At 37.9% G+C, this 23,348-nt stretch overlaps 2 protein-coding genes across 2 annotated transcripts; both read left to right on the top strand.

Moving 5' to 3' along the window:
- The first annotated feature begins 3,434 nt into the window (after positions 1 to 3,434).
- Positions 3,435 to 4,829, top strand: LOC145785510 (ribonuclease H2 subunit C-like). The gene is made up of 2 exons (XM_082597163.1): positions 3,435 to 3,594; positions 4,061 to 4,829. The coding sequence occupies exon 2, from the start codon at positions 4,094 to 4,096 to the stop codon at positions 4,511 to 4,513; it is 420 nt and encodes a 139-aa protein (XP_082453289.1). The 5' UTR covers positions 3,435 to 3,594; positions 4,061 to 4,093; the 3' UTR covers positions 4,514 to 4,829.
- Position 4,830: 1 nt separating this feature from the next.
- LOC145785508 (DEP domain-containing mTOR-interacting protein-like) lies at positions 4,831 to 21,564 on the top strand. Its single transcript, XM_082597162.1, has 12 exons — positions 4,831 to 4,966; positions 5,569 to 5,696; positions 5,983 to 6,096; positions 6,803 to 6,917; positions 7,303 to 7,484; positions 15,407 to 15,578; positions 16,069 to 16,148; positions 16,595 to 16,643; positions 16,952 to 17,051; positions 17,445 to 17,549; positions 18,557 to 18,712; positions 19,183 to 21,564. Exons 1-12 carry the CDS (start codon positions 4,920 to 4,922, stop codon positions 19,336 to 19,338), a joined length of 1,404 nt encoding a protein of 467 aa, XP_082453288.1. The 5' UTR covers positions 4,831 to 4,919; the 3' UTR covers positions 19,339 to 21,564.
- Positions 21,565 to 23,348: the final 1,784 nt, after the last annotated feature.

A 23,348-nucleotide genomic window follows, 5' to 3' on the forward strand; every position in this document is an offset into this window, starting at 1 on the left:
TCAGTGGTTACGCGCCAGGCTCAAAATCACGCGGCGTAAGTTCGACTCACGGAGTGCGCGCTTGAGCAACGCATTTCAGGACTGCTCTCCATTCAGCGGCATGTGGTGAATAGAATAACTTCCTGGCATCAACACTTCAACAATCGGAAAACTTCACTCTGCAAATCTGGGTAACCGGCCCTGCGTCAAGAGCCTCTACAGTCTACAAGTATGCGAAACTACCAGGAATGACCAATCAAGGCTTTGTCAGTCCCAGAGGCAACGGAACGGTTTTTGACTGGGGGAGGGGGGGGGGCAGGATTACAAAAAAATGTACTTTTGTTGTTGAAAGACCAAATTTTTAAAAGTTTTAAGATAAGATATAGCAATAATGCTGATCCATCAGCTCATTATCGAGTAAAGGTACAAGTGTCCGGTATATAAAGATCAACGGCTCGGAAGGACATCATGCTATGTTATAAATATGTAGGCTAACCTACTGTGATATAGAATTTTGTGTCGTGAATGTTATTTTGAGGCAGAAATAAAAGATTAAAATTAGGCTGAAAGCGAGTAGCTGAAATTGTTATACCGTATTGCAAAATGTGCAGTAGCTTACATGACTTTAAAAGGGCACCATTGCCCCCCGCTTCCCTATCCACAAAAAAAATGAAGGCAGGGGGGATTCCGCTTCCCTGCCCCCCGCTTCCGGCGCCCCTGGTCAGTCCGAGCCTCCGAGGATAAACATTAAAAATCAAACCTTTTCAGTTTGTCGTGGTTGAAAGTTGCTCTGTACTGATTGTAGGCTACTTCACAGCGTCTGTAAATAAAAAATTCGATTTGTATAAAAAAAAGCCCATCATACATTTTACCTTTAATTTTCAATCAATCATTTTATTTTTCGTCATTAACGCGTCCGGGACGAAAACGATACTATAAAAGTGTAAAGATTCAATCTGGGAATAAAGATTCAAAACCAAACTACACTTAAATTTTAGTTGTTTTTTGTGACGATTTGATGTGGAAACCCTGGTTCTGAAAAGTAGAATGTTTTTGCTCAAACAGATTCCCGCCATTGACAAAGACGTGGCGGGAAAATCGTGCGTGAAAATCCATGAATATGATCCACTCAGTGGCGTAGCCAAGGGGGGGGGGGGGGGTTGGGGGTTACAACCCCCCCCTTTGGCACGCGTATGACGTCACGATATTGAGAACGATGCTTTCAGTCTAAAAAAAACTGCCTAATTTTAAACAAAATTGCATTAAAAGAGCGAGTTTTGCCAATACCAAACATCTCAGCCAGGAATTAGCAACAAGAAAACACAGAGACTAAGCTTTATTTCCGAAAAATGCCGAAAAAAACATGATTTTATCCTTTTGCTATGCTACCGGACAGCACCATTTTACAGGAATATTCGTACCCACATTTTTGTTGAAAATGCTCTCAGAATGCACCAAATTCAAAGTAATTTTTCAAAATTTTCTGGGGGAGGTCCCCCAGACCCCCCGACGCTGGGTGGTCAAAACCTCCCCCTTTCAAAATTCCTGGCTACGCTACTGGATCCACTCACAGAAATTCAATTTCAGCCAATGCCACTTCAGTTTTTTCTGTTTTTCAAGATCCCTGTTCAAAAACAAGGAATTTTCGGAATGAAGTTAAGCGCTAGTTTTCGAAAACTAATCTCGTTCACAGAATGACTAGATTTCAAACGGGCTTTGCGCTTTCTGTAATTGAACGATTTTCGACTGACTGACATAAATGCAAAGAAGTTTTGCGCTGGTCAAGAATACATGACAAGTGCATCTCTGACAATGCAAAGGACACAAAAACGTCAATCTTTTTGTGTTTCCAATATTGTTCTGGTACTTTTTGTTTGTTTGAAAATTCAATAGCGAAAACTAAAGTCAAACATCACAACTTACCAGCAGTGTTGCCAGATTTTTTTTTTAAAAAGAGCCCAAAAATGCGCCAAAGCAACTTAAAAGTAGCCCAATTTGCCGTCGCGACGTCGACGGTTGAGCAACAAAGGCGCAGGCTTTCTAGGGGGTTTTTGGGCATGCCCCCAAGAGTCATGGACAAAGCAACATCTTTGTCCATCATGCTGATTGTGTAGATACAAAATACATACATTAATACAACATACAATAAGTACAATGTTCAATATTGAATCAAGCATTGTTCAACAGAAAAAAACTTAGACGAGCCAATGCTATACAAACTTCATACAAATTCCTATTTTCAAATTCAAGATACAAATGGTTCCATAGTAGATGCTAATGCATGGCATAAGCCCGTCAACTCAGATGAACTACCAAGAACCAACACCCAACAAAATTCTATCATCAACTGCTGAAGCTTCATTTTCATATATAGAGCTGTCATGCTTCCGCATTGATGACCGGGGATCAAACAGCATTTTTCCAATTGTTGCAGCAAAGTTCTGATCCTCACAATCGCTGACAAAAGTTGAAGTCCGATACGATTTCGCAGTTTGGTTTTGATTGCAGAAACTCTCGAAAAGGCTCGCTCAACTACCGTAATGCATTGCTGATTGGTATAGGCTACATTGTTAGTGCCAATTGAGCAACTTCTCTAAATTTATACTCCCCTGCAGCATTTCTAAACTCGTACACCTTGGTACAAAAAATACAAGAATCTATCATTGTTTTTCAATCATACAAGGAAGACCAGTTTACATTCAGTAAGTTTCTCCACTGACATTCAATTTTTCCCACTTTAATTTATAGCTTAGACAGCAATAAAAGCTTCAAAAATTATGGTACGGTACCGTACTAAACCAAGATCATAACTACCCTATAATTTCCGATATTCGATACAAGTGCAATTTCGCTTTCGCCACTCGCCAGTCAGTCCTTCCATTCTCCCGGATGAAAATGAATACAGCATTGCTGTAACAACAGTCAAAGCTGCTAATGGTCAGCAGTAAAATCAATCCTCATGCCGAATCAAAAAAATAACGTCATTTTTTCCGTAATAAACCGAAACTTTACCCACATTTTCAAAGGCTGGTCGGATTCTACCAATTATTCAGTACTGCCAACTCAAAATTCACTGTCAAACAACTTAAAATTCTGCCAAATTTAGGCGCCGTCTCGCGCCAAATCAGAGACTAAAAGTAGCCCAAAAAAGCGCAAGTCGCAAACCAACATTTTTTGGCGCCAAGCCCAACTAAAAGTAGCCCAATTGCAGATAAATCGCCCAATCTGACAACACTGCTTACCAGCAGTAGCGCTGTGCCGTCGCGTATAAAACTTTGAGATAGGACGTGACGTCAGGATACACACACGCCTTTGTAACGGTTGAGTAGCCACAACTTACAACAACCGCCACGACGCAGTTGATTGAAGAAAAAAGAGAGAAGATGTCTGGGTCTGGGTTTACACAACTTTAGCATGGCGCAGGCAGCCATGTTTTTTACTGTTGTGGTTGTAGATGTCAATGGAGAAGAATCGTTACACCAGAAGCGCGGTTGGAAAACGTGTGAAAAAGCGATGGCATGCCCGAGAGGTAGACTAACAGGTTGTAATCTTACCGTTTAATGTGCTAAGTGAGCAAGACAAACCAGGCTAGCCTACAAATAAAAAACTGCGAAGGTAAGTTTGCGCAAAAAAGCAGATGATTAAAAGTAGCATTGAAATGAGACACAAAGTGCCTAAGGCTAGTTTTATTTTCATAAAGGAATGCAACCACAAGCTAGCTTGCAACAGGCCATTTGAAACTTAAACTTCCCTCTTGTGATTTGAGCCTCAGCTAGAATACTCAAAAGCCCTTGTTTCAATATAATCTGGTGTGTTATGAATACTTACATTGTCTGCTCAGTGGGCTGTAGATACATTTCTTTTAAATACCGGTAGTTTATGTTTCAGTTGGAAATAAGCTTGAACATTTTAGAAGCTATTCAGGGTCCTATCAAAAACAAACCTAAAACATTGTGCATGTTTTTGTTCTATGTCACCATGGTGTTTGTTTTTGATGAATATAATATAAACAATTAATTAGAGCTAATTTCTATCTTGCTAACTAGCTGTGAACTAAATCATTTGACACTGAATATTGCAGAGGGCTACTGAAAGTATAATTCTTTACCACAGTATGAGTATTGAACTTGGTAATATTTCTGAAAAAGAAACTCTACCTACTGTGGTTTTGCATCATTTGCCATGCAACATAAATGCAGATGAAAATGCCAACATTAAATCATATTTTCTACCTAAAAGCTCAAGCGATAATGGAAAAGAAGTTTTGACTGCTGCTTTTCGTGGCCGTCCACTTGATGGAAAAGTTGTTAAAGTTCCAAAGGATTTTTGTGGATTTGTGGTAGCAGAAAAATTGAAACCATTTTCTGAAGAGGAAAATCGACAATTTGAGATTGTTGGAAAGTTTGATGAATTTACTCAGTGGTATTTAGATTCTAAATATGCTGGATCTAATAGCATAGATAAGGCTTGTGAAACCTGGCCTGGGTTATTGGCGAATGCCATTCATGATCCTGTGGAGTTCATAGCAGAATAAATTACCCAACGTTTTTACTTCTCTTGTTTTTCTACTTTTATACTTTGCTTTTGTTAACAAACAATTCATTTAGAAATTATTTTTTAATTCAGTATTGCAAATCTCAAAATAGAAAAAGCATATAGTTTAACGAAAATTGATGTTTTCAACAAATTGCCATGTATATTAGTGCTGGTTTAAACAACTTGTAAAATGTATAGTGCAATGATTGTTACTCATGTTTAAATGTGAAATTTGAATGCTAACTTTCTATTTTAGCTAAAAAAAAATTTACTGCAGTAGTGATTTTTGTTTGATTTTTTTATGTGTTGAACAGATTTGCATGTTACTGTATGTTTACACAACTGTTGACAACTAACTGCTTTTTCAATATTTAAACTGTACACAATAGCCAAGCTCAAGTATTATGGAGCCACATAATCTGGATGTTGTGATATTTTCTGAATGCATCAGGTAAGAGATGGATATATCAGCTAACGTGTATGGCTTCTAATTTTCTTCTAAAGTGTAAAAAATCTGCAGTCCACAGGACTCCACTAGCACTAACAGATCTAGAAAGCGGCTCTTAGCAACTTAAAAGTGAGAAAAAATGCAATTTTTTGCAGTAAGAAAAATTGTTTTGGCCACCCCCTCCCTGAGGCGTCTCATGGTAAAACTAAGCCAATTTAAAGCTAACTCTTAGTAATCCTTTTTTGCAGTTCTCATTTGGAAACCAAGCTGTGGTACCCCAATTTCATTCTGGGTTCACTCTTACTGACTAATCTACAACTCGATTGTGTGCATTAGTTTTTAAAGTCAAAAACAACATTTACACATAGATGAAACAATGAAAAAATGATATAACTAGGAATACTGCGATATGTTTTTTATGTGAGCATATAAAGCCCTTAATTAATTTCACTGCTCAGCTAGATTAAAAAAAATTACAGTTGCTATAATATTTAAACAAATTTTGTTCTTTGAATTGATAACTTTAGTTTATTTCTTATGTCTGTTATATATGATGATTTTGTGGCATGACACAAAATTTAACAGCATGTTCTGACATATTCTAGGAAGGAAATGCAAAACGCCAACCAGCCATTGGTAAAATTTCGGAGGCGGTTTTTCAGAGGATATGCTGACGTTTTTTCGGGTTGTGATGCCACAGTGTGGGCAATGAAGACGGTCCATATTGAAGAAAGTATGTTAAAAACCTAGTTATTGTTCATCAAATTGTGTGTTCAACTGTTCATAAACTACTCATGGATCCCTATTTATAATGTTTAATGTGTAATTGTCTTAATTAAGAAAAATAAGTAATTCTGTGAAAAATTTAATTAGTTTTTATTTCAAGTGCTTAACAGATTCTCAAAGATAATGCACTCATAAAATATTTAATCCATTTTAAATTAGTTTTTTGTACTCATATTATTGAAGAAGTGTCTTGCAATTATATGCTCATGTAACAAGCTTTTGCAAATGTTCAGGTGATGAAGCAGATAAAAAGAGTGAAAAAACACAATCTAGTCTTCAATTCTTGAACGAAAAGCAAGTTTGCTCCCTCTACCAGAAACTGATGGATGCCGGATTACTTAAAAATGGTAAAATTACTACTTGGAAAAGTTCAAAATACCACATATTAGCTGTGTTAAGCTAAATTTATGTAGGACTTACTTTTACTATGAACTCATGCAACCCAATTTAAAGCTGATACAGTATCAATCAAATGATAGCCTTGAAGTAAATTATGTCTTGTGGTTTTGCCCAACAGCTTTGTAATAAATCACTTATTTTATATAATTTGATTCTGCAACCATGCATAGTGCTTTTGCTGAAGCTCATGTTATTTATTGCTACATGATTAGCCTTTCACAAGACATAGTAATCAGCTTTACGTTTATGCTGCATTCTTTAACATAAAAGATTTGTAAAATTGGGCAATTTTAATAAATGAGGTTAGTTTTGGTGCAGACAAACTATTAGTCCATCTCTGCAATTGCGGCTTGGTAACACAAGCAGCGCTTTTCAGCGAGTTCCTTGCAGAAATTATTTGTGCAGATGCACCCAGATGAACTCTTCTGTGAAGTGACTGGCAAAATTCATCACCGCTATGAAAAATCGATAGTTTTACCGTCGAATTCAAATCGCATTCACAGAAAATAGAAACACATCACTGTACTTGAACTATTTTCATGTTAATGCCTTCGAAACTATGACCAAATCTTCGTCAAGTGTCAAGTCGTAAACTTTGGCAAACAATCGCTAAAATCTAAACGCATCTCCGATGATGACTTCATATTCTTCCAGTCACGACGCAAGAAGAATTCCGAAACGACAAGTCCCTATTCCGTTTCTCTGCGGATGATTTAGAAAGCGAAAAGGTTGTTCGCGCTGTAGCACTCGGATACAGACTATATGACAGGTACGGCCCGTTGGAAGATGGAATCGTGTGTCAATATTTATCACAACAATATACGAGTGAAGAAATTCTCTGCAGGGGTTGTTTTTCACCATAACGTGTTTTGTAGCAATTACTAGGCTTCTTTTGTTATTGTAAACATTTCGCCGAAGCTTTTGATTTTGTGCGTAATCTGAGGTATTCTTTGGTGGTATTGTTTCACACCTTACATAACATGGTGGGTTTCAAATTGCGCAATCTTTTATTGTTTCAACACGATGGCGGTGGAATTCTTCGTCGTGATGCACAGCAGTGCTTGAAAGTTGAAAACATAACATCGTGTTTTAAGAACATTTATTTTTTCTGCACGTTATCTTGGCGCAAGACAATTTTTGATAATTGCTTGCAGTGCGCAGTGTCCCGGATGCAAGTTATTTCAAAAAGTCTGCGCTCTGGGTCAGTTGGTGTCTTGCGAATGCCTCAAGTCGTGTGAAGTGGTCACGTGGTTTGTAGAGAACGGACTTTGCACGTCTCGAGAAGCTGCAGTTGCGCTGGGCCAAACTATGCGAGATTGCAATGTCATCAAGCCTGGTAAGTGATGGGGTCACCTTTCAGCTTGATAAGTTTAAATGATTTCCTTTTTATTTTGGGAAACCGATCTAGATTAAATTCACAATTGTTGATTCTGTACCCAATACCCAGCTAACAAAACCCATCTTTTTGCGTTAATTCAACGTATGCGAGGTTATTTATTGCCAATTTCCCGCAACTTGGGTTCCGTGTTTCAAATATCGACATTTAATGGCTGAATACTTTCGGTTATTTGACACTCTAACATCGTCGTGAGAAAACATTAGATTTAAACTTTGTATTTCCCTGGTTGCTGCTTTTAGCGATGATGTAATTCAGAGTTTTGACCAGATCGCATTCGATTACCAGCTGCATTTAATCTGCGACGTGAACACATAAATTATTTAAACTTATGAAATGTTGTTCTCCGTCACCCTTTAACTTCTAAATGAGTTATCAATATAAACCTTTTTTGTCAAACCAAGTCTGTAGTGTACACTCATGAAATTTGTCTCCAATACTGGACGAGTAGTAATGAATAGAAAAAAAAGAAGAAAAAAAGAGAATAGGATAGGTGGTGGTAATGTATTTTAAAACGGTGCTCTTGCTTCAAAATTTTAAAAGCAGAATGAATTCTACTGTTTATCTGTATGTGATTTAACATCTCTTGTTCCCCGAATATCTTTTTGTACTGCTCCACAAAAGCTATGGGGTTTTTGGCCTGTTTTGTCCCAACAATTATTGTCGATATATGCACACTGAGTTGAAATTGAAAAGTAAAAAAAAGATTCGGTTCGGTGAATGGGAAGGTTTTCGGTCAATCTTTTTCAAAAAGAATCATCATTTTGTTTGAATATGCATGTGCTGACATCATCAATATATCAAAATCAGTTTTAGCCAAGCAGGATTAAACCGGCTAGAGTTGAAATAATCTTGTTTTTCTGACAACAAGTGTTAATTAATGCAAATGTGCAAATTACTTTAATTGTACCTGTGGCGGGAAATTGCTAGCTTTTTTGTTGCACTGCAGTCGTTATGTGGATGCATCTCAGTCCTCTGTTTGGGCTTTAATTTTCTGCTTGTTAGATTTGTTCTATTCTGTTAGACTTCTTTGAGAGTTCGTTGAGACGAAGATTTTGTGTGGTTCTATTTGTGTGCAGTGGATGGATTGGCCATTGATCTGTTTGATCGCATTTCATTTACGATGTTCCACTTCCCCGCTGATAAAATCCGTTTTTTGTTCATTGACTCAGCGTCTTTAGACGTTAAATCAATGCAAAAGCGGGAGAGTTTTGCCAGCTTTGTTTCTTGAAATCCTTTTGTGTGTGTGATTAGCTGTTCTTAGGCTCACTTCTGTTGTGCTTCTCTCTCTCTGTCCTCTTTTCGCGGGAAAGGAACAATGGCCATTTTTTTCGTCCTTTTTTGTTGTGAAGCCTGTTGACCGTTTTTCCTGGGAACAACACCACGTGATTTACAAGTCTTGTGAGTTATGTTGTATTTCCCATGCTGTGAGCCATAGAACACACCTCCCTTTTCTAGCACAATTGCAAGGTTTTGCGTTAGGGTAACGTTGAGTGATGTGAAATATGTTGATTTAGCTATATTTTTTTATTCGACCGTGGATTTACGATGCAAAAAAGAAAGATTTTGCTATCTGGGTAAGAAATTGAAATAGGTAAGTGGTGAGAATTGCAACGTAACTAGGTCGGCATCTAAAAAAATTTCAAAAACAAAATGACAACACTTTCAAATTGCATTTTTGGACGGTTAAGCCGTGCATTTTTAAAGGAAAATTGTTGCTTTGAAACCCTGTAAACCCAGCTACCAAAAAGTGTTTTTTATGCATTGTTTTAACATCTGAGGACGTTCAAACGGTGTAAAATTTCAAACTGGAAGAAGATTTCACTTTCAAACTCAAATCGTAGCTTACCCATATAGCAAAATCGGTCATTTTTACATTCATCAATGTAAAAATGACGGATTTTGTTGTCTGTGTAGGTAGGAGTTATTTGCTTTGGCTTTGCCCTGCCCTAAATGACTAACTACATCCGCTCTCAAATTCAACCAAGGTGAAATTGTTTGCCTACGCATCTCTTGGTATTCACCTTTGTAGTTCCGTACTTGGTGATTTGAGGTTAGCGATCGCATCATGAGAAAGAATTCGTTGTATTGACGATGACATATAACCGTCATTTTTCAATAAGTTGACTTTTGACATTGAAGTTCCTACTCCACGCTTAGTATTTTCATTTGTAAACACTTGATGGATGCCAAGTACCAATTACCGGTTTCAGAATGGTGGCCATGTGGCTAAATTTGCATAAGCTTTTGTTTTACTTGATTTCAACGTCAAGATCTTGCAAATAATTGATTCTAAATATGCCCAACGCAATGAATGAGTGATGTCAAAAGCGATTGTTCAAGTTTCTGTGGAAAGATCGTTTTATTGCGTGGAATCAACGCGGTTTTTGAACGTCGCAAAAATCGGTTATTTTCAAAACGAATTTACTTGTTTGAAGTTGAGGTCAAATTTTGTTCTATTCTAAACTAACCAAATGAATTTGAAACTGCGGTGGTATGGACTGTAAGGACATATCCACTTGAAATTTTGCAAAAGTCGTTCACGTACACAGCAGTTTGACCAGAACACACAGCATTGTATGCGAAAGAAAACTTCCTTTGCCCATTCCTACAAGGATCAATGAGTCGTTTTGTAATGAACCAGCCAACATTTTAAATGCAGCAAAATATTTCATTATTGAGCAGTTTCTTTATACCCAACATCAAATTATTTATTAATATGGAGCGTTAATCAAATATCACGTTGGTTATTTATTTTAACTATGTAATCATATGCCCTTTGAAACAAAATTTAATTGTGAAACTTTAAAGCGTATTGACTGTGGGAAAAATATCAAATATATACGGAAGTCTAGCACAAGAATTGGTTGGCAATCAAATCCTTTGGTATGATGGAATTAGTGACATTTGAAGAGCGAGGTTGTGAAGGTTTTACTACGGTTTGGCTGGTATAGATAAGCAATGACTAAGCACTCAATTCCTTTAATTGCGCAAACACTGCGATGAAAACAGGTATTTAATGTTTTTGTATGATGGTGAGGTCACACAACCTTTGCCTGTATCACAGTGTTGTGTCGTTTTGAAGAGATTTTGTTGTTGGTGACGCACTTTGTTGACAAAAATCTTACGATAGTTTGACGTTTTTTGACGCAACTGAACTAGCGTGTGATGTGATGAATCATTTCCTTGTTCGATGTACCCACGTGTGTAGTTGTTCGTTGTTGACCTACAGAAAGCGTTGGCCCGTTCTCAAGCAACAAAAAGTGACATTTTTACATCTTTTGGACGTTTACAGTTTCTATTTTTTTTAGCTTCGGGTGCCTACCATCAACTCCACAGGTTCTCTCAGATAGCAAATCAGTCATTTTAAATTTTGGCGCAAAGATAAAATGCATCTGCTACGTTAGGTTGAAAATATGAAACCAAACATGCAAAGTGAAACAATTTTGTATGGGAAATTTACCAGTTTGCCTTGGCTGTTATATAGCTGAAAACTTCTTTCGTGTTGCCAGTTCAATAGAGACAATGATACTTCAATTTTATCAAAAATTTGACAATATATGAAAACATCACATTCGATTTTTTTGATCCATTTTAGTTATTTTCAAAAATACATATTAAGATAAATTCATGCATTGGTTGGGTTTCAGTTTGCGCCATTGTTGATATTGCAAATTTAAATCAGCAAACTGCATTACTATAACTGGCGACTTTTATTGTAGTAGGCTACTGACCGCAGAGTAATTTTACAACACTCGTTCGAAGACAATATTTCACTGAATTGAGCATAACATCTTACTATTGTTACAGAAAATTACTACGTTGAAGCTTATCATTACACCAATTTATCGTCGTTCTACTACAGCGTTTGCGATATCTCATGAACCACTAAAGGCCATGGGTGCCACCACATGTCTCTACCATCATCGTCTAAGAATATCTTTCTTGTTTTACGCTCGTCTGTATGTTCAGACGCCAGTTGTTATCTCGCGTCAATTAGGTCCCACGTCATCGCTATATGTCGACGTACCCGCCAGGCAATTGATGTGAGAACTGCGCAATTTTTACACAGTTATTCATAGACAAAAGTAAATAAAACAACGCGTATTTTTGTTATGGGAACATCTATTTTGAGTAATTTGGTGTGCATTGTCTGTGGGTGTATTTGTCTTAGAATGCTTGAGAACGTGTAACAATGCTTCGCTGAAGTTGCTGGCTGTAGCAGAATATAAATATTCTTGAATTGAGAACGACACAAGTAATGTTTTTTTTTGACGTTGCTCAAACGTTGTCAGTCGTTCATTTCGTAGAAGACGACCAATAAAGAAAGTGGCATAAGGCATATGGATTCTAATTGTTCGGCAGACACAGTTGTGGTTCATTTCCCACGTTTATATATTTAATGAGCACTTTTATTTTGGTTGCCCATTCATGGATGGGCAAACATTTCGAATCCTCAAATGACAATTGACAAAGACAGCATTGTTTTCTCGCAAGTCATGTTTTCTGATGAAGCAGTACAGCTTTTGTCAAAAGAGAAAATGAACCCAACTTTTTTTTAAGTCAATGTGATAAAAAATGCTCTTCAAATGGGCAGTACAGTGTTGATATCATATCACATCACAGAAGGTCAAGTTAAAAGATTGGAATCATGGAACTATCTCTAATAGACCGACCTTGACTGTGCTCAAGCTTGGTAATTTGTCGACTTTCACCAGGAGGTCAGTCAGATCGCCAGAGATGAAAGCAACATTTGACGTCATGGCTGGCGCGTAGACAACACGCAGTTTCCGCGTGATCACCGCATGCGCAGCGCGTGAACAAATTTAGGCTCTGCATAGCGAAGCTAAACAGGAATTTGGTCATTTATGTATGATTTGGTTGTGGATGGGTGTTACAAAATTATTATTGCACAGCTAACAGAAACGAACTACCGGCTTTTGGAAGGGATTACTTCCGTGCAAGCTTCGGTTCGGTGCTTAATTATAGCTTTCTGTGGTCGATCAATCAGAAACTTTCCAGCGTTTTTTAAAGGATCTAAATATATGACTGGATCTTGCTTTAAATTTTTGTGATCAATACAAAATTGCAATGGGTGATATATGCTGCGTTTTGTTAGTCACCATTGGCCAGTTTTCGAACGATGATTAACTTCAAATGTATTTTTTTCTGCATTAAGATTCAGATTGGCAATCTTAAGCCTGTTTTTGTTTTAACTTAAAAAGAAAACATGGTGAGCGATATTGAAATTCGCGTTTATGGAGCCTACCCTGAAATAGCATAAAACTGTGCATACACTGCATTTTGTTGTGTCAGATGTGTCTAAAAGGATTAAAACACACTTCTATTTGTCTGGGCAAAGGCTGACTAGAAACACATCAATGGATTACATCATTGCATTCAAGAGGGTCAAAAATGAACACCCTGGGGCAATGTTTAACTTCACAAAAATGTGACACTCTCGCTTTTACTTCGCAAAACATGCTGCTTTATTTCAATGACTTGAAAACTGATTGTAATGCTGCCAAGGTATACATACTGAACAAAATCGGCACGAAATCTTTGTTGTTAAATTGATTTTACGCGTAAATTAATCAATGACATTGATTTTAGAGTTTTGTTCGATGCAGCCAACATACTAATGTTATTATTGGGTGATTTTCGTGACAAAAATATCTTTATGAACGAGTTGTGTCTTAATATTTGCATTCGTTTTGCTTGCTTTCAGTTCCTTCACTACAATTTGCGTTTAATCATGATTGTCTGAATCATCTCCGTTTGTTGTCATGATATATTTTATATCGAGTTCATACCAACCAAGACTTTGTTGACAGTCTAATTCGGTTCAGCTTCGTGATTTTACAACATACTTTCATCAAAAATTTGAATTTTTAAATACTTATTCGCTGCACGTCCACGTTGTAGCGCAATTGCATTCAAATTTAATGCACTAAATATTTTCTATCAACTTGACTTTACAAATTTGCATCGTTTTGCTTTTCAGGTTATTAATTTTTTTTTTGTACCATTTATCACTTGCAACTTCTTGTAATAATTCAGTATATTTTATATCTATTTTGTCAGACGGTTTTTCAAGAAAAAAAAAAAAAAATTCAGAAATCTGCGACCTTTTTGAAGGAGACCAAATGCCTTGTTGTCGCATTAATTTTGACATGAAATGACAGAGCGTTTGTCCAAGTTAAACTCCTTACTTGAAGTCATAGTTGTACGTGAATCAAAAAATGCGCTTGCATCCTTCTGTGAGCATAAATTCCTTTCCAAAATAAGTTTAGTCAAAACCACTTTAGCCAATGACAACAGCTGTCTCAGTTCCTTGATTTACCATCTTTTTAGAATGCTTGGTATTTGTTGACCGTTATTTCTGGACAGCATTTGGGTATGCTCTTTAATCATTTTTCTTTTTCAGTACAAAAAGAAAACAACTTGAAACGTTAAAGCAATGTTAAAACAGAACACTAGAAATTCTAAATACAAAAGCGACGACAAGCTTGTACAAAAACGACAGCTGGATCGCATTTCCAAAGCGTTTGTTGTCGAGTGCGCATAGTAACTGTTATGTTTACATATGGCTTTTGTGCTCGATAGTATGACATCATCCTGCTGTAGTATATTGCCAGATGCGTGATTCAACATCGCTGTCAATAAAACGCACGAAATGATTTGCCACGCTCGACGCAATACCATAACTGATCTATTACAGCACCGTGGATCTATCTTTAGTTTAAAAGCTTTGCTTGCCTCATAAGACCGTAGAGCTGTTGATGTACTTTAATCACACAGTGCGCACCTTATCAGTTGTTTCAGGGATGGCTTTTGACCTAATTAATGAAAAAGAATGCTTTTCCTGTGACAAAATCTTTCTTCCCTTCCCCTAACTAAACGTGGCCAGGAATTGATTTTGTGCAAGGATCAATTTGCAAAGTTATCCTAAATGCTGGTGATAATACTTTTTGTAAGAGATGACCGTTTGGCTTCGCAAAAAAAAATTCTTGGTTTAATCTGCGTAAATGTTGTGCTTAGTTGACGCAAACTGGTGGAATTTTCACTAGGCATAAAGGTCATGCGTGACTGGGCGCAGCACAAAAAAGCACCCAGCGTGCAAAAGACGTTATCGTGCTGGGAATGTCCATCTTTAATGCAGTGATGAAACTTGGTTAGGATTTCCAATTTTGTAAAGTCATCGCTGCACATATTTATCATCACCCTTGCTGGAATTAAGGTGTGATTTTTGTGTGAAATGTTGGTAATGCGATATCACATAGTTGCATATGTGTGGACAACCTTTTGTTGCTAATATACGCTGGCTGAAAGCTTTTTAGATGTTTCCGCATTTGAACAAGCCTGCTTAGTGTCATCTAACTTCATTTTTACGACCGAACATGATCGTCGTATAACGGAAGAAGTTTGCAAAGAAAATGGCTTTAAAACTCTGTTTACCAATTCATAACGTTTGAAATTTGTAGTCTTTATCTTTGTCAATGTGTACTCGGCCACCCGCGCTTTGGGAAAAGAAAATGGTTCGTCAGAACTGTTCTAAAGCCATTATAACTTTCAAAAGTGATGGCGACGTGTAGGAATGCGAACACAAACACAAAACTTCTCTCTCGACATCACTAACTTCTCAGAGGTCATGTCCTTTGAGCTGCTGCAATTATCAAATCCTTTGAATATTTGGTGAAGAGAATTTACAACGCGATAAAAACGTTTTGCAGGCGTTTCCCGCTCTTTCTGAGTGGAAATTGACGTATTTTCAATCTATGTAAAACAACGTTGTTTTCGTTCAAAAATAACTGAACAATCACTTGACATAGCTTCATATCTAACTTTTCATCTTTTTGCAGTTGATTCTGAGGTTTTGGAGTTTAGTGATGGTTCTGCTTTCTACATGTTTGACATTGACTTCAAAAGACCTCGACTGTCCATGCACCAATTTTTAAACATGAAAACAGTTCATGATCATAACACTTCGGTGGACAACAAAGAAGTTTCAAGAAACAAACGCATACATTTGAGGTATGAGAACATCTGCAGTGCACACTTCTAGCATGTTGCAACCCAGGCAGCAAATCAGTCTCCTTTTTTCATTGATTCAACGTCTACAGACGCTGAAAAATAGGAACATGGCTGATTTTACTAACTAGGTGCCTTCTAGTCTGTTTCAAGAGCTATGCAATCGTTCATGTCGATAAAAATTTGGTCGATATGAACTTAGGAAATCCATTGAAGGTCAAGCCAATTTGTTTAAAGCAAGTTTTGAAAAAAAAAATGCTGCAATTGCGGATTAGTTTTCAGAGATCTTTGAGTGTTATCACTCAATTGCGCTGATTAATAATCAGTACAATCAGTGATTAGCACTGGTGTAAAATTGCTGTGCTGAGTGACAAGTAGAAAGTAAAAGTATTTTCAGATGAGATGTTTATATTTTGACATCAAGCGTTTATACAGTAGTTTATTTTGATAATAGTATTGAGTTCTGCATCCTTAGTATCTGATCTGTTTTCAGACAAACAAGTGACCAATTAATGGACTTAAGCCACATGGCCTTGTCTTCACTCACCGTCCAGACATCCGACAGACGAAAAGGTAATTCGATCAGAAGAAATTAATTAAAATGGTCTTCCGCGTTCCTGCAAACGAAAGTTGTCATTTTTGCATGTGGCAACGTTGAAATGATGTGAAAGAACACAATTCGTTAGCGGTTGTTTTATCGCCATTGCAGATCCAAATCGTGCACATATCTTTGCAGCATTGTTGCTTGCTCTGCCGAATACAAATACCTCGGCTGCAAACCATTGAAATAGGTGTCAACGCCACGATGTTTTTCGTCTGATAACCTTTTCATTTGCTTTAACAATTGAGTCTGAATAGCACGCTCTGTTTGGCTTCCTTGTTAGAAAGCCACAAACGTTTATCCCCATTCATAGCCACTGTTTAACATAGAAAAATTGTCAAGTTTTCGTTAATTTTACGTTGAATATTGTAACTTTTGTCTTCAAATTATTTCAACTTTGACCGTTATCTTTTTACAGGCATATCGACATCGTCGAGTGACTCTGGGTTTGATGAACACGCTCTTGTGTGAGTTTCGAGTTAATTTATAACTTTAGAAGGACTCGATGATTCAGCAGAATTGACCTTTTAAAAATGCAAATTTCTTTCTTTACTCTGGCGACAAGAATAACACTTGTTTGTGATGGCGTTGTGGCCTGATTTAGCCTTCTCAGCTGGCAACTTCTGCCCTTGTGCTTTCCAGTAAAATCTGCTACTTGAATATTCGTTCTACGGTATTTCGAGTAAAGTTAAATCTATATTCAAGAATGGTAAAACTCGTATTAAAAAAAAACATCTAAAAAACGTTTGATTACACCATCCCTTCAATGTTACAGACCTTCCCCTTCCTACCAGTCCCTGCTGAATAACGATGGCAGTATGACGAAGGAAGCCCTGATGCACCCGTCAGCACCTTACATTAAAAAAGATCTTCGGGTAAATGATAATGGTTGTTAGTTTTGCAATTTTGTGGTAATTGTGTGGGTGGGGAAACCTACAGGGGTTCTCACCATGACACGCAAGACATTCGTTGATGACCCTTCTTTCTTCCCCACATATCTATCTTCTGTTTTCCTCTTCATTTCACCAATAAGGAATTCTTTCATGTCAAATTCTAACCTCTTCATCATTTTCTTTCCCCTTGGCTTTCTGTCATTCCATGCATGTATGATGTCGAAATGCGTTCCCGATCTATTCATGTTGACTTCTTATCGGTGCTACTGTGTGAGTTGTAAATCCATCAAAGGTTCAAAAATAAAATTTGAGCTTATTTATTTTTTTATATTTTTGTATGTTTTAAGCAGTCTTAAAATTCGCTTGCTATTTCAGATTTATCCGGATCCAGTTGGTTACGGGTTCGTCGTCCGTGGCAGTGGTCCTTGTTTCGTCAAAATTGTCGACCCTGATTCGCCAGCAGGAAAAGCTGGTTTAAAGGTAATCGTCTGAAACAGTGAGGTTCAGTAATGCTACAAGGAGACTATTCCTTTAAGAAATAAACAAGTTTCTTTTCCGTAATACGAAACCACTGCCATTGTACTTTTGACCCGAAGAATTCCCTTGTATGGAAATCCGCAGTATTTCATATTGATTTGCTATTTTCATAGTTGATCCACCGTCGCGTTGGGTAGAAGCAACGAAAAAGCGTTAGACAAATAATGTCAATTGCTGGGCAACCGATAGTTGTGTATTTGTTGGATTTACTCTCAGCAGCAAAGAGTAAACACAGTCACTGAGTTGCGTACGAGATAAGCGTAGTACGGGTTGTCTTTGAGGAAAGCAATGGCGTTTCACCTTGAAATTCTCACATTAGTCAGTGATGAAACGTGACTTGATGTTGAAAGACTGTTGGATCGAAATATTTTCGTGTTGTCGCGATTGTCCTGTTAATAATTAACTATTTGTTGTTGTGATTCAAATTTTTTTTAGACAACATTGGAAAACCCCTTCCCGTTCTGACTTGTTAAACTGTAACGATCAACAGACCCCCCCCGCGTGTGATTGGGCAAATTGTATATTTGTATAACCGTGTTAAATTTACCTTACAGTTTGCTCTATCAATATCATTGTCTCCTCAACGTCCAGAGACGTAAAATTATCTGGTTGCGATGTCGAACTTTTTCCCCGACTTTGTTCTACTTGGAGATGTGTTTTATAAGGCCACTTGACAACAAGATTGCACAAGCATGTTGCGACGTTTTAGTGATGACACGCAACCGAGTATGTTCGCAATCAAAAAAAAAAAAATCTCTCCTACCCTCAACTTTATCGCTATGTCTTGTTCACCTCGCTTGTTTCAAGAGTGAAAGCCCAGGCAACAAAATCCGTCATTTTTACAATATAAAAATGACGGATTTTGCTGTCTGGGAAGGTCCCCACAAGTCTTTAATGTAGGCTTGGAGATGCAGACTGAAATGGTTAAGAATCATGTTTGTTGATTGCAGGCATCTCAATACATCACAAGCATAAACGGAGACAGTGTGTTGAGCGCCTCTCACACCGTGGTTGAAGATCTTATACTTGGTGGACCGAAACACCTCAAAATAACCGTCATGCAGCACAAAGATTCCCATGAAGAATCCCGAAAAGTCGTCCCAAAGGTAAGAATACTAATGCAGTGTGCTTGGCCGTGCCTTGTAAAGCGCGGAGAGCAACGCATACATGCGATGAATACACCACTATACCAAACACACTACTATTTTGGTTTAAGTACCCCAACCTGATCTGATTGGGCCCCCCAAATCAGCTCTTTTTTACTTTGATTCAACGTTTGTAATCTGTCTAGATAGCAAACATCATTGTTCGAAAGGGGCATTTTGGTTATCTTACAGAAATCAAAAGATTTTACTAAGTTTATACTTTGCCTTTATTTTGACATTTTGTTACCCAGACGCCGATTTAATTTATGGTTTATGCAACATTCAAAGTACTGTAGTTATGTGAAAGACACGTTATTATCATTATTATTTATATTCAGCATCTGTTAATGTCAAATTTAAGTTCGCTTTACGTTATTTACATCATGTTTAATATTAACTTCCTCTTAACGCATTCTTCGCTTTTTCTCCAGCCAACGGCTCCACCACCAGCTCCCACAAGGCAACGATCTTCTCCTCCGCTCCCAACCGCGCAACCATGGATAAAGAACCGCGCTGTCTCATCCTACCGTCCTCCTTCCGGCTTAAGGATGCGTGCTCCTCCAGTGCGACAAGTGATGTCACAGTGATCTCTGTTGTTGGTGCACCGTGATGACTAACGTTTTTCAACGGATGAGAATCTTGAACAATGGAAGTGGAACCTCGAGAGATCGATCCAAGAACTAGACCACACGGAGGCAAAAGTTGTTTTCCTCTTTTTTTGTTAATCATGGGCGAGTGATTATTCTTTTCATCTTCATCCACATTTCGGTTTGAAAGTCGTCTTTCGTTTCTATGTTTAGTTTGTGCAAATGAACGTCCATGATTCGGCTCCCGCGAGCTCAATTCAAGCTTGAATGCGCTCCGCAGTCAGTGAAACTGAAGTACATCACAAAGCTATTTGCAGTGTGTGTCTTGTCCATCGTGTATTTGTAGAATTCCGCAAATCATGTTCTTGTTGCCACGTCATAGTTATGTTCTTCTCTTGAAGATTTCTTGATGTGAAAGAATGCTGGTCCAGCGCACGCTTATCGCCAAAACACGGTAATTGCCGAACGAAAGTTGTTCGCTAGTAGCAACCTAAACAAGAAAACGGTCCTATTTTGAATCAATGTCATAATCCAAAAAGGAACTAATCTGCCATCTGGAAAGCTTGGTGATGTTTGGCATGTGCGATCGAATTATGTTTCTTGTTTCAAGACTGATTTCTTTTTCTCCTCAACCAGACAGAAAATCAGTGGTGTTTTTGCATAACGTGACTTCATATCAATGTAAAAAACGACTCATTTACTGTCTGGGTACCTACAAACACGCATCAAACGAGCATTCCTGTTTTTCTTTTAAACAATAACCAAACCAGCAAAAAGTTTTTGTTCTAGCAACGTCGAAACGATGTAAAAAAAACTTTTGCTGGTAAGGAAAGTTGTGCTTTCCAGCTTGATGTGCACTGAGCAATGAGCATGGTGGTCATGAATCGCCCGTTTTTGAAATCACAGTGAGACTTCATGCGCTCCCAACGTCGTTTTTTTTTTTTTTTAATCGAAGTCAGATAACTTGTATACCTCAGGCTGGCAACAATTGATTTCATATAAACGATAATTCGTTTGTTTTTGTTTCTGTAAAATTTTTCTTTTTTTGTGTTCGCCGTTGATTCAACAAAAAGCAACGCATTTCAACTGAGCAAACTTTCATTATTATTTCGATTATTCACTGCTTCAAAAAGGGCAAGGCCACTTGATCACAATATTGAAATATCTTTCGTCGGGGCTATATCTGTGTTATTACCACTTGCTGCTGTGTTTTTGTGCCGTTGGTTTTGTCCAGTTGTTGGACGTTGCGTCAATGCAAAAAGACGGATTTTTTTCTGGCAAACGTTATTTTTCCGTTGCTTTTTCGTTTGTAAAAACTGTTTGCTACAAGGTTGCGTTTATTTTTTTCTTGTTGATGTTATTGTTGTTAAGTTCATTGTTAACTTTGGTTATCACTGTCTTTGCTTTGCTCTACATTGGATGTACAATGTACATCTTTACAACGTAAAATGACTGTCGTTGGATTGAAACCTGCGTATTGTGTTTTCAATTTTTGAGTTTTGAACCAACCCCAAACAACAAAAATCCGTCATTTTTACATTGATTCAACGTCAACAGACGTTGAATCAATGTAAAAATGACGGATTTTGCTGTCTGGGACATCGCTTCGAACCCAGCCCTTCCTCAGCAAACAAAACAATCTCGTTTCACGTTGATTCAACGTTTGCAAACGTTAAAAAGTGTAAAACTGATTAGCTGATTTTGTTTCTGTTTATCATGATAGTGGATAGTCATGATAGAAACGTCAATTCCTCCAAGAAAATCATGTTGAGTCGATGGGAGTTTGGCACAGTCTTTTGGGTTTTATAACGATTTTTTTTTATCACGTCGGATTTTAGTTTCAAAATATGGTTAATAGGCCTACTGGTACCTGGGTTTTTAGTTCAGGGACGAACGCCGAGTTTTGGGGAGGATATGAAAAAAGGGGGGAGTTCAAACGTTGGTCCTGATAGGAAGAAGCGATTCTCCGATCAGGCCTTGCGTTTTGAGCCATCGCTGAAGCTTGATGAATTTCTTTGCAACTCGAGTTAATTTCTTATTCGTTTTTTATTTAAGTTTGAAACTTTTGTTGCATCGGTTGATCGTAAACTTACGTTGAAATGACGAAAAACTGTAAACCTTCTGTTTAAACAAAAGCACGGTGACTGGTTACAGCAACGTATTCTGACGTCGTTCGTTGTGAAGATTGTTTCTCTTTTTTGAAAAAAACATGAAAATGTGTTTTTACGCAATTGTCGTAATATGTGAAGCTGGCTGCTTTGAGACTACAGTTCTATCGAAGAGTCGTTGTATCGACCATATGAAAGGACGAACAGATTTCAATTCAAATGCGAACATTTTGCGATATTGCAGGTAAATTTGCTTATTTCATGCGATTTTATGACTTGCATGTTTGTCTCACCCAAGATTTTAAGTTTTACGCTTTCTGTAGCTAACCCATTGATGTTTTTCTGAGGGTAGAAGCAAATTTGAGATTTAGAGCCTAGATCTTCTGACAAGAAGTGTGCTCGTCACAAATAGCTTATTCCTTTGCATGACAAGGTGAGCGTAAGGTCTGCCAGAACCTGCAAACTCTTGGAACGGGTATTCTCAAATATGAAGGAACCAAGATGTAAGAAACCACCATAAATTAACACAACGCTCTATCGTCCTACATTGCCAACTTGATTTCAAAATATTAAGAGTTCTTCTTGAGTGAATGAGAAAGAGACCGAGAAAAAATGAGTCAGAAATCATGGTTGTAGTTAAGTTACTTAAAAAGGGCTCCAGTCTTGATTGGAAAAAACGCCACTTTAAGCATTGCAATCGCTAAACATAACCACACAATGTAATATAACGGCAAATCTACGTGTGTATGAAGCACTAGCCAGAATGCGATGAGGCATTCTCACAAAAAATCAGTGCTTACAATACCCTAAATTCAATTCCCTAGATTTCTAAGCGAGACGCGGTATTGTTGCAAAGGCCTGCGGTATTTATACAAATCAAGTGGATTCCAGGGTTCTGACGCGACACCACTGGAGCGAAGCGCATGACGCCAGAGAGAGTTCTTAGGCGCTACATATTTGCTCGGATGGATTGACGTCACATCATTGCGTTTTGTGAAAATCGCTTCCCCCCCCCCCCCCCCCGAAGGATACTTGCATGGATCCGCCCCTGCCATTGTAGAGTAGGCTACACATAAATTATGTTCTTAGGTGTTTCGTTTGTGCACTGGTGATGGTGAAAGCAGTAGCGTAGCCAGGAATTTTGAAAGGACGGCACACTCAGCGGCGGGGGGTCTGGGAGCAGTGGCGCAGCCAGAAAAAAAAATTGGGGGGGGGGGCCAAATATCTGATGAATTGAAGAGAACGACAAAGTGTTTGATTTAAGACATCGCCACCTGATGTGCAGTGGCGTATCCTGGTGGGTTAAGCAAGGGAAGCAATAAAGCTGGCGGGGAGGGGGGGTTAGAGCGTGCCCAAGGCACGCGTATTCTAGGGGGGTCCGGGGGCATGCTCCCCCGGAAATTTTTTGAAAAATTACACTCAAATAATGAATTATAGCGCTTTCTGGAAACACTTTCAGGGTAATATTTGTATGAAACTTATAGGCAGATAAACAGCTATTAACTTATTAAAGGTAGCTGTTACACACGAACGGGCAAAAACTGCGGCTAAAATTAGAGAACACAAAAAACTCAGCTACACAAAAACCCAACAGAGTAAGCGATTCTGAAATTGCTTCCACGGATTAGTTAAAAGAAGCGTAAATCACGTCAACTTTGCGCGATTTACGATTTGCAAAATTTATTGGTGTCTTTCTGTGTGTCTAAAACAAGTCCTCGGGGCAGGCGCGAATCTAAGAGTTTTTTTCGGGGGGGGGGGCCAGAAAATTTGAAAATCAATTAAAAAGAAAGAAAAAGCTAAACAGATATGAACAATGATACTACGACATATACAATATGCTAGAAAATAGACATTAAAACAACCATTTTCATCAATTGTGATGCCGAGGGACTAATATCAGCT

Source organism: Aplidium turbinatum, chromosome 16 (assembly GCF_918807975.1).
Source record: "Aplidium turbinatum chromosome 16, kaAplTurb1.1, whole genome shotgun sequence".
NCBI lineage: Eukaryota > Metazoa > Chordata > Ascidiacea > Aplousobranchia > Polyclinidae > Aplidium > Aplidium turbinatum.